The 10,375-nt window shown below is 64.2% G+C and overlaps 1 protein-coding gene across 1 annotated transcript; it reads left to right on the top strand.

Moving 5' to 3' along the window:
- The first annotated feature begins 5,872 nt into the window (after window positions 1–5,872).
- Window positions 5,873–9,934, top strand: TMEM219 (transmembrane protein 219). The gene is made up of 5 exons (XM_038404701.2): window positions 5,873–6,167; window positions 6,720–6,924; window positions 9,099–9,330; window positions 9,596–9,713; window positions 9,799–9,934. Exons 1-5 carry the CDS (start codon window positions 6,118–6,120, stop codon window positions 9,932–9,934), a joined length of 741 nt encoding a protein of 246 aa, XP_038260629.1. The 5' UTR covers window positions 5,873–6,117.
- Window positions 9,935–10,375: the final 441 nt, after the last annotated feature.

Here is a 10,375-nt window from a genome sequence, read left to right as displayed (position 1 = left end):
GGGAGGCAGGTAGGGGGTGCACTGGCCGGGCAGTTGTGGGGTTGATCGGGAGGCGGGTAAGGGGGTGCACTGGCTGGGAAGTTGGGGGTTTGATCCGGGGGGGGTAGGGGGTGCAATGGCTGGCAGTTGGGGGGTTGAGCAGGGGGCGGGTAGGGGGTGCAGGGGCTGGGCAGTTGGGGGGTTGATTGGTGGGCAGGTAGGGGGTGCGCTGGCCGGGCAGTTGGGGGGTGAGCAGGGGGCGGGTAGGGGGTGCAGGGGCTGGGCAGTTGGGGGGTTGATCGGTGGGTGGGTAGGGGGTGCACTGGCCGGCAGTTGGGGGGGGGTTGATCGGGGGGCAGGTAGGGGGTGCGCAGGCTGGGCAGTTGGGGGATTGAGCGGGGAGCGGGTGGGGGTGCACTGGCCGGGCAGTTGGGGGGTGAGGAGGGGGCGGGTAGTGGGTGCACTGGCCGGGCAGTTGGGGGGTGAGCAGGGGGGCGGGTAGGGGGGTGCGCTGGCCGGGCAGTTGGGGGGTTGGGCGGGGAGGGGATGCAGTGGCTGGGCAGTTGGTGGGCTGGGCGAGTATATCATTGCATTGTATATCAACGATGAGTTAGAATGTAAAGAAATAAGAAGCGATGCAATGGATAAGACAGAGTCTGTCTGGGCAAAAATTACATTGGGGAAGAAAACTAGTAAAGCCTCTCCTACGATAGTGCTTGGGGTGTGCTATAGACCTCCGGGATCTAATTTGGATATGGATAGAGCCCTTTTTAAAGTCTTTAATCAAGTAAATACTAATGGAAACTGCGTGATCATGGGAGACTTTAACTTCCCAGATATAGACTGGAGGACCAGTGCTAGTAATAATAATAGGGCTCAGATTTTCCTAGATGCGATAGCTGATGGATTCCTTCAACAAGTAGTTGCTGAACCGACTAGAGGGGATGCCATTTTAGATTTAATTTTGGTGAGTAGCGAGGACCTCATAGAAGAAATGGTTGTAGGGGACAATCTTGGCTCAAGTGATCATGAGCTAATTCAGTTCAAACTAAATGGAAGGATTAACAAAAATAAATCTGCAACTAGGGTTTTTGATTTCAAAAGGGCTGACTTTCAAAAATTAAGGCAATTGGTTAGGGAAGTGGATTGGACTGAAGAACTTATGGATCTAAAGGCAGTTGAGGCCTGGGATTACTTTAAATCAAAACTGCAGAAGCTATCGGAAGCCTGTATCCCAAGAAAGGGGAAAAAATTCATAGGAAGGAGTTGTAGACCAAGCTGGATGAGCAAGCATCTTAGAGAGGTGATTATGAAGAAGCAGAAAGCATACAGGGAGTGGAAGATGGGAGGGATCAGCAAGGAAACCTACCTAATTGAGGTCAGAAGATGTAGGGATAAAGTCAGAGAGGCTAAAAGTCGAGTAGAGTTGGACCTTGCAAAGGGAATTAAAACCAATAGTAAAAGGTTCTATAGCCATATAAATAAGAAGAAAACTAAGAAGGAAGAAGTGGGGTCGCTTAACACTGAGGATGGAGCGGAGGTTAAAGATAATCTAGGCATGGCCCAATATCTAAACAAATACTTTGCCTCAGTCTTTAATAAGGCTAAAGAGGATCTTGGGGATAATGGTAGCATGACAAATGGGAAGGAGGATATAGAGGTAGATATTACCATATCAGAGGTAGAAGCGAAACTGAAACAGCTTAATGGGACTAAATCGGGGGGTCCAGATAGTCTTCATCCAAGAATATTAAAGGAATTGGCACCTGAAATTGCAAGCCCATTAGCAAGAATTTTTAATGAATCTGTAAACTCAGGAATAGTACCGAATGATTGGAGAATTGCTAATATAGTTCCTATTTTTAAGAAAGGAAAAAAAAGTGATCCGGGTAACTACAGGCCAGTTAGTTTGACATCTGTAGTATGCAAGGTCCTGGAAAAAATTTTGAAGGAGAAATTAGTTAAGGACATTGAAGTCAATGGTAAATGGGACAAAATACAACATGGTTTTACAAAAGGTAGATCGTGCCAAACCAACCTAATCTCCTTTTTTGAAAAAGTAACAGATTTTTTAGATAAAGGAAATGCAGTGGATCTAATTTACCTAGATTTCAGTAAGGCATTTGATACCGTGCCACATGGGAATTATTAGTTAAATTGGAGAAGATGGGGATCAATATGAACATCAGAAGGTGGATAAGGAATTGGTTAAAGGGGAGACGGCAACGGGTCCTACTGAAAGGCGAACTGTCAGGTTGGAGGGAGGTTACCAGTGGAGTTCCTCAGGGATCGGTTTTGGGGCCAATCTTATTTAATCTTTTTGTTACTGACCTTGGCACAAAAAGTGGGAGTGTGCTAATAAAGTTTGCAGATGATACAAAGGTGGGAGGTATTGCCAATTCGGAGAAGGATCGGGATATTATATAGGAGGATCTGGATGACCTTGTAAACTGGAGTAATAGTAATAGGATGAAATTTAATAGTGAGAAGTGTAAGGTTATGCATTTAGGGATTAATAACAAGAATTTTAGTTATAAGCTGGGGACGCATCAATGAGAAGTAACGGAAGAGGAGAAGGACCTTGGAGTATTGGTTGATCATAGGATGACTATGAGTTGCCAATGTGATATGGCTGTGAAAAAAGCTAATGCGGTTTTGGGATGCATCAGGAGAGGCATTTCCAGTAGGGATAAGGAGGTTTTAGTACCGTTATACAAGGCACTGGTGAGACCTCACCTAGAATACTGTGTGCAGTTCTGGTCTCCCATGTTTAAAAAGGATGAATTCAAACTGGAGCAGGTACAGAGAAGGGCTACTAGGATGATCCGAGGAATGGAAAACTTGTCTTATGAAAGGAGACTTAAGGAGCTTGGCTTGTTTAGCCTAACTAAAAGAAGGTTGAGGGGAGATATGATTGCTCTCTATAAATATATCAGAGGGATAAATATAGGAGAGGGAGAGGAATTATTTAAGCTCAGCACCAATGTGGACACAAGAAAAAATGGGTATAAACTGGCCACCAGGAAGTTTAGACTTGAAATCAGACGAAGGTTTTTAACCATCAGAGGAGTGAAGTTTTGGAATAGCCTTCCAAGGGAAGCAGTGGGGGCAAAAGATCTATCTGGCTTTAAGATTCTAGTCGATAAATTTATGGAGGAGATGGTATGATGGGATAATGGGATTTTGGTAAGTAATTGATCTTTAAATATTCAGGGTAAATAGGCCAAATCCCCTGAGAGGGGATATTAGATGGATGGGATCTGAGTTACTATAGAAAATTCTTTCCTGGGTATCTGGCTGGTGAATCTTGCCCATATGCTCAGGGTTTAGCTGATCGCCATATTTGGGGTCTGGAAGGAATTTTCCTCCAGGGCAGATTGGAGAGGCCCTGGAGGTTTTTCGCCTTCCTCTGTAGCATGGGGCATGGTTGACTTGAGGGAGGCTTCTCTGCTCCTTGAAGTCTTTGAACCATGATTTAAGGACTTCAATAGCTCAGACATAGGTGAGGTTTTTCATAGGAGTGGGTGGGTGAGATTCTGTGGCCTGCGCTGTGCAGGAGGTCGGACTAGATGATCAGAGTGGTCCCTTCTGACCTTAGTATCTATGAGTAGGGGGTGCGCTGGCCGGGCAGTTGGGGGCTGAGCGGGGGGCGGGGAGGGGGTGCAGTGGCCGGGCAGTTGGGGGGTGAGCAGGGGGGTGGGTAGTGGGTGTACTGGCCGGGCAGTTGGGGGGTGAGCAGGGGGGCGGGTAGGGGGTGCAGTGGCTGGGCAGTTGGGGGGCTGGGCGGGGAGGGGGTGCAGTGGCTGGGCAGTTGGGGGCTGGGCGGGTAGGGGGTGCGCTGGCCGGGCAGTTGGGGAGGTTGATCGGGGGGCAGGTAGGGGGTGCGCTGGCCGGGCAGTTGGGGAGGTTGATCGGGGGGCAGGTAGGGGGTGCGCTGGCCGGGCAGTTGGGGAGGTTGATCGGGGGGCAGGTAGGGGGTGCGCAGGCTGGGCAGTTGGGGGATTGAGCGGGGAGCGGGTGGGGGTGCACTGGCCGGGCAGTTGGGGGGTGAGGAGGGGGCGGGTAGGGGGTGCGCTGGCCGGGCAGTTGGGGGGTTGGGCGGGGAGGGGGTGCAGTGGCTGGGCAGTTGGTGGGCTGGGCGAGTAGGGGGTGCGCTGGCCGGGCAGTTGGGGGGCTGAGCGGGGGGCGGGGAGGGGGTGCAGTGGCCGGGCAGTTGGGGGGTGAGCAGGGGGGTGGGTAGTGGGTGTACTGGCCGGGCAGTTGGGGGGTGAGCAGGGGGGCGGGTAGGGGGTGCAGTGGCTGGGCAGTTGGGGGGTGAGCAGGGGGGTGGGTAGGGGGTGCACTGGCCGGGCAGTTGGGGGGCTGGGCGGGGAGGGGGTGCAGTGGCTGGGCAGTTGGGGCTGGGCAGGTAGGGGTGCTCTGGCTGGGCAGTTGGGGGGTTGATCGGAGGCAGGTAGGGGGTGCGCTGGCCGGGCAGTTGGGGGGTGAGCAGGGGGGCGGGTAGGGGGTGCAGTGGCTGGGCAGTTGGGGGGTGAGCAGGGGGGTGGGTAGGGGGTGCACTGGCCCGGCAGTTGGGGGGCTGGGCGGGGAGGGGGTGCAGTGGCTGGGCAGTTGGGGGCTGGGCGGGTAGGGGGTGCTCTGGCTGGGCAGTTGGGGGGTTGATCGGGAGGCAGGTAGGGGGTGCGCTGGCCGGGCAGTTGGGGGGTGAGCAGGGGGGGCGGGTAGGGGGTGCAGTGGCTGGGCAGTTGGGGGGTGAGCAGGGGGGTGGGTAGGGGGTGCACTGGCCGGGCAGTTGGGGGGCTGGGCGGGGAGGGGGTGCAGTGGCTGGGCAGTTGGGGGCTGGGCGGGTAGGGGGTGCTCTGGCTGGGCAGTTGGGGGGGTTGATCGGGAGGCAGGTAGGGGGTGCGCTGGCCGGGCAGTTGGGGGGTGAGGAGGGAGCGGGTGGGGGTGTACTGGCCGGGCAGTTGGGGGGTGAGGAGGGGGCGGGTAGGGGGTGCACTGCCGGGCAGTTGGGGGGTGAGCAGGGGGGTGGGTAGGGGGTGCGCTGGCCGGGCAGTTGGGGGGTTGGGCGGGGAGGAGGTGCAGTGGCTGGGCAGTTGGTTGGCTGGGCGAGTAGGGGGTGCGCTGGCCGGGCAGTTGGGGGGTTGGGCGGGGAGGGGGTGCAGTGGCCGGGCAGTTGGGGGGTGAGCAGGGGGGCGGGTAGTGGGTGTACTGGCCGGGCAGTTGGGGGGTGAGCAGGGGGGCGGGTAGGGGGTGTACTGGCCGGGCAGTTGGGGGTGAGCAGGGGGGGGGGTAGGGGGTGCAGTGGCTGGGCAGTTGGTGGGCTGGGCGAGTAGGGGGGTGCGCTGGCCGGGCAGTTGGGGGGCTGAGCGGGGGGCGGGGAGGGGGTGCAGTGGCCGGGCAGTTGGGGGGGTGAGCAGGGGGGTGGGTAGTGGGTGTACTGGCCGGGCAGTTGGGGGGTGAGCAGGGGGGCGGGTAGGGGGTGTACTGGCCGGGCAGTTGGGGGGTGAGCAGGGGGGCGGGTAGGGGGTGCAGTGGCTGGGCAGTTGGTGGGCTGGGCGAGTAGGGGGTGCGCTGGCCGGGCAGTTGGGGGGCTGAGAGGGGGGCGGGGAGGGGGTGCAGTGGCCGGGCAGTTGGGGGGTGAGCAGGGGGGCGGGTAGTGGGTGTACTGGCCGGGCAGTTGGGGGGTGAGCAGGGGGGTGGGTTGGGGGTGCGCTGGCCGGGCAGTTGGGGGGTTGAGCGGGGGGCGGGTACTGGGTGCACTGGCCGGGCAGTTGGGGGGCTGGGCGGGGAGGGGGTGCGCTGGCGAAGGGCTGAGTTTGGGGCAGGATGGTCACAGGGGGGCAGGGGTAGGTTTGGGGCCCCCCGGGACCCAGCGGCTCTTCCAGCAGCCCCAGGTTAACGCCGCGCGCGCGCGACCTTCGAGCCGCTTTAAGGGCATGTTTTGCCCAGTTCGAAAATGGTGGCCGTAGCCTCAGTGCGCGGCCGCTCTGTGCGCACCTGGAGGACCCGGGTTCGCTGCACCAGAGGGCGGGGCCCTGGGCCGTAAGTCAAGGGCAGGAAAAGCGCCTGCGCCTCCGGGCTGCGGTGTCCACGAGCTTGGCGGTGTCGTAAAGGGCCACGGCAGCGGCAGAGGAGATGGGTCCCCACGGCCTCTTAAAGGGACCGCGCCGCCCCGGCGGGAGGAGGTACCGCGCCTCTCCCCCCGCGCTGCGCGCGCCCCTGCGCGGGGCACCAAGTCTCCGGCCTGACATTCGGGGCTTTGCCTCGTACCGGTACCGCCCCGTGCCCGTGGTCCCGCTGCCCCCCCCCAGCCTGGCCTCGCGCGCTGTCTGCGCCCCCACGGTGCACGGGCAGCGGGTCCCAGGGGGGCAGTGAGGGAACAAGGAGCAGGGGACGGTTAGGGGCGGGGCTGCGGCTAGGGGGCGGGGGGCAGTCATGGGATGGGGACCGGAGGGGGGTTGGATAGGGGGCGGGGTCCTGGGGGGCAGTCAGGGGACGGGGGGTGGGATGGGGGCGGGGTCCCGGGGGGCAGTCAGGGGACGGGGAGCAGGGGTGGGGCTAGGGGGCGGGGCCAGGCAATATGGGGGGCACAGCCTTCTTTACCTGGCCCTCCCGACGGTTTCCAAACCCAGATGTGGCTCCCCTGATCTCCCCCCCGTGTGTCGGTCTCGCCCCCCTCCGGCTCTGTGCCCACCCGGCAGACACTCAGCCCTGGGGTCCCCTCCTCCGCTGCCCAGGGGCGGGGTCCCTCTGTTGAGCCCCCTGTGCCCCCCAGGCCTCGCCATGCTGAGCTGCCCCCTGCTGGGCTCCCTGCGCCTCTGCCTGGAGCGGCGCCCGCCCCTGGTCTGCTTCTGCCTCTGCCTCTTCTCATTGGCCGCCGCCTTCCTCGCCTTGGCCGCCCACATCCAATGGCATGAGGTCAGGGACGCTGACGTCACCCAGGTCAGTGGCGGGAGGAAACCGATGGACGGGGAGGATGGGCCTGGGGGGGCGGGGGGTGAAGGAGCGATGGACTGGGAGAAGGAGGGGGCGGGGGATGGGACGGAGGGAGCGAATGAAGGAGGGGGCGGGGGATGGGATGGAGGGGGTGGGGGATGGGATGGAGGGGGTGGGTGAGGGAAGGAGGGAGCGGGGGCGGGATGGAGGGGGTGGGTGAGGGAAGGAGGGAGCGGGGGCGGGATGGAGGGGGTGGGTGAGGGAAGGAGGGGGCGGGGGGTGGATGGAGGGGGCGGGTGAGGGAAGGAGGGGGCAGGGGTGGGATGGAGGGGGTGGGTGAGGGAAGGAGAGGGCGAGGGTGGGATGGAGGGAGCGAGGGAAGGAGGGGGCGGGGGCGGGATGGAGGGGGTGGGTGAGGGAAGGAGGGGGCGGGGGCGGGATGGAGGGGGTGGGTGAGGGAAGGAGGGAGCGGGGGCGGGATGGAGGCAGCGAGGGAAGGAGGGAGCGGGATGGAGGGGGTAGGGGTGGGATGGAGGGGGTGGGTGAGGGAAGGAGGGAGCGGGGGCGGGATGGAGGGGGCGGGTGAGGGAAGGAGGGAGCGGGGGCGGGATGGAGGGGGCGGGTGAGGGAAGGAGGGGTGGGGGATGGGATGGAGGGGGCGGGTGAGGGAAGGAGGGGGCGGGGGGTGTGATGGAGGTGGTGGGTGAGGGAAGGAGGGGGCGGGGGGCGGGATGGAGGGGGCGGGGAGGGAAGGAGGGGGCAGGGGTGGGAGGGGGTGGGTGAGGGAAGGAGGGGGCGGGATGGAGGGGGCGGGGGGCGGGATGGAGGTGGCGGGTGAGGGAAGGAGGGGGCGGGGGGCGGGATGGAGGTGGCGGGTGAGGGAAGGAGGGGCGGGGGGCGGGATGGAGGTGGTGGGTGAGGGAAGGAGGGAGCGGGGGCGGGATGGAGGGGGCGGGTGAGGGAAGGAGGGAGCGGGGGTGGGATGGAGGGGCGGGTGAGGAAGGAGGGAGTGGGGGCGGAGGAGGGGGTAGGGGTGGGATGGAGGGGGTGGGTGAGGGAAGGAGGGAGGGGGGGTGGGATGGAGGGGGGTGAGGGAAGGAGGGGGCGGGGGGTGGGATGGAGGGGGCGGGTGAGGGAAGGAGGGAGCGGGGGTGGGATGGAGGGGGCGGGTGAGGGAAGGAGGGAGTGGGGGCGGGATGGAGGGGGTAGGGGTGGGATGGAGGGGGTGGGTGAGGGAATGAGGGAGCGGGGGTGGGATGGAGGGGGTGGGTGAGGGAAGGAGGGAGCGGGGGCGGGATGGAGGGGGCGGGTGAGGGAAGGAGGGAGCGGGGATGGGATGGAGGTGGCGGGTGAGGGAAGGAGGGGGGCGGGGGGGCGGGATGGAGGGGGCGGGTGGGGAAAGGAGGGGGGGGATGGAGGGGGGGTGAGGAAGGAGGGGGGGGGGGGGGGCGGGATGGGGGGGCGGGTGAGGAAGGCGGGGGCGGGGGGCGGGATGGGAGGGAGCGGGGGGGTGATGGAGGGGCGGGTGAGGAAGGAGGGGCGGGGGTGGGATGGGGGGGCGGGGAGGAAGGAGGGGGGTGGGGGATGGGATGGAGGGGGTGGGTGAGGGAAGGAGGGGGCGGGGGGTGTGATGGAGGTGGTGGGTGAGGGAAGGAGGGGGCGGGGGGCGGGATGGAGGGGGCGGGTGAGGGAAGGAGGGGGCAGGGGTGGGATGGAGGGGGTGGGTGAGGGAATCAGGGGGCGGGATGGAGGGGGCGGGGGGCGGGATGGAGGTGGCGGGTGAGGGAAGGAGGGGCGGGGGGCGGGATGGAGGTGGTGGGTGAGGGAAGGAGGGAGCGGGTGAGGGAAGGAGGGGGCGGGTGAGGGAAGGAGGGAGCGGGGGTGGGATGGAGGGGGCGGGTGAGGGAAGGAGGAGTGGGGGGGGTGAGGGGGTAGGGTTGGATGGAGGGGGTGGGTGAGGGAAGGAGGGAGCGGGGGTGGGAGGGGGGGGTGAGGGAAGGAGGGAGCGGGGGGGGGATGGAGGGGGCGGGGGGGCGGGATGGAGGTGGTGGGTGAGGGAAGGAGGGGGCGGGGGGTGGGATGGAGGTGGTGGGTGAGGGAAGGAGGGGGCGGGGGCGGGATGGAGGGGGCGGGGGGCGGGATGGAGGGGGCGCGACGTCACGCTCTGATTCTCCCCCCAGGACTGGAACTCACTCCTGGAGTCCCTGAGCCACCTGAGCTTCTGCACCGACAACGGGACGTGCGGGGGGCCAACAACTCCGGCCTCCACCCCCAGGGCTGCCCCCCCTTCACCCAGGGCCCCCCCAGCACTCTCAGTCTTGGTGGGCCTAACTTTCAGCCTCCCCGGGGGAGGGCGACCCAACGCCACCCGCCTGGCCCTGACGGTCACCGGCCACCAGCTGGGACTTGGGGGTGAGTGCGGGGCAGGTTCCTCTCCCCTGCTGTGTCCCCCGGGGCTGCTCCCCTCCTTCCACCGAGCCCCCCTGAGCCATTCTCCCTGGAGCTGTTCCCGTCCTCCTGCCCTGACACTGGGGCCGCTTCCCTCCCCCTTCCCGTGTCCCCCGGAGCTGCTCCCCTCCCCCTGCCCTGCCCCGCCCCTCCCCCCGGATCTGCTCCCCTCCCCCCGCCCTGCCCCCCTGGCTCTTTACTGCCAGACTGACTCCCCCCCCCCCAACAGGTCCAGACACCCAGCAGCCAATCCGCCTGGTGGTCGTCACCCCGTGGCCCCCCGGGCCCAGCCCCCAGGGCAGCTGTCTGAGCCTGGCAGGCCCTCCCTCCGTGCTGCCCCAGACCAGGTGAGCCGTGTGGGGTGGGGCCAAGTGGGGGAGAGGAGCCTCTGCTTCATTAACCCCTCATTCCCCCCGTGTGGTCTGGTTGCAGGGCGCCACCCCTCTGCAATGTAGGGGATCTGCCTGCCCAGTCCCTGGAGGAGCCGGGGTCCTGCTACCCACCTCACTACCAGCCTGACCCCACCCTGACCACCATGCTGACCCTGGTAAGGGGCGGGACGGAATGACAGCGGGGCAAGGCCACAGAGGGGGGGCGACGGAGGGGTTCCCCCCGCAGGGGGCGGGGCTGTGCTGCGTGGCGGGGCGACAGAGGGGTTCCCCCCACAGGGGGCGGGGCTGTGCTGCGTGGCAGGTTGACGGAGGGGTTCCCCCCACAGGGGGCGGGGCGACGGAGGGGTTCCCCCCACAGGGGGCGGGGCTGTGCTGCGTGGCAGGTTGACGGAGGGGTTCCCCCCACAGGGGGCGGGGCGACGGAGGGGTTCCCCCCACAGGGGGCGGGGCTGTGCTGCGTGGCAGGTTGATGGAGGGGTTCCCCCCGCAGGGGGCGGGGCTGTCCTGCGTGGCAGGGTGACGGAGGGGTTCCCCCCGCAGGGGACGGGGCGACGGAGGGGTTCCCCCCGCAGGGGGCGGGGTTGTGCTGCGTGGCAGGTTGATGGAGGGGTTCCCCC

Source organism: Dermochelys coriacea, chromosome 6, assembly GCF_009764565.3.
Source record: "Dermochelys coriacea isolate rDerCor1 chromosome 6, rDerCor1.pri.v4, whole genome shotgun sequence".
Taxonomy (NCBI): domain Eukaryota; kingdom Metazoa; phylum Chordata; order Testudines; family Dermochelyidae; genus Dermochelys; species Dermochelys coriacea.
The sequence above is the reverse complement of the archived record's forward strand: the minus strand, read 5'-3'. Positions and strand labels throughout refer to the sequence as shown.

Excerpts from the sequence above, each read along its gene's own strand:
- TMEM219 (XM_038404701.2), top strand. The coding sequence starts at position 6,118 with ATGGGTCCCCACGGCCTCTTAAAGGGACCGCGCCGCCCCGGCGGGAGG. Across the intron at positions 6,168-6,719 it reads CGCCGCCCCGGCGGGAGGAG|GGGCGGGGTCCCTCTGTTGA; the intron begins GTACCGCGCCTC and ends TCCGCTGCCCAG. Across the intron at positions 9,714-9,798 it reads TCCGTGCTGCCCCAGACCAG|GGCGCCACCCCTCTGCAATG; the intron begins GTGAGCCGTGTG and ends GTCTGGTTGCAG.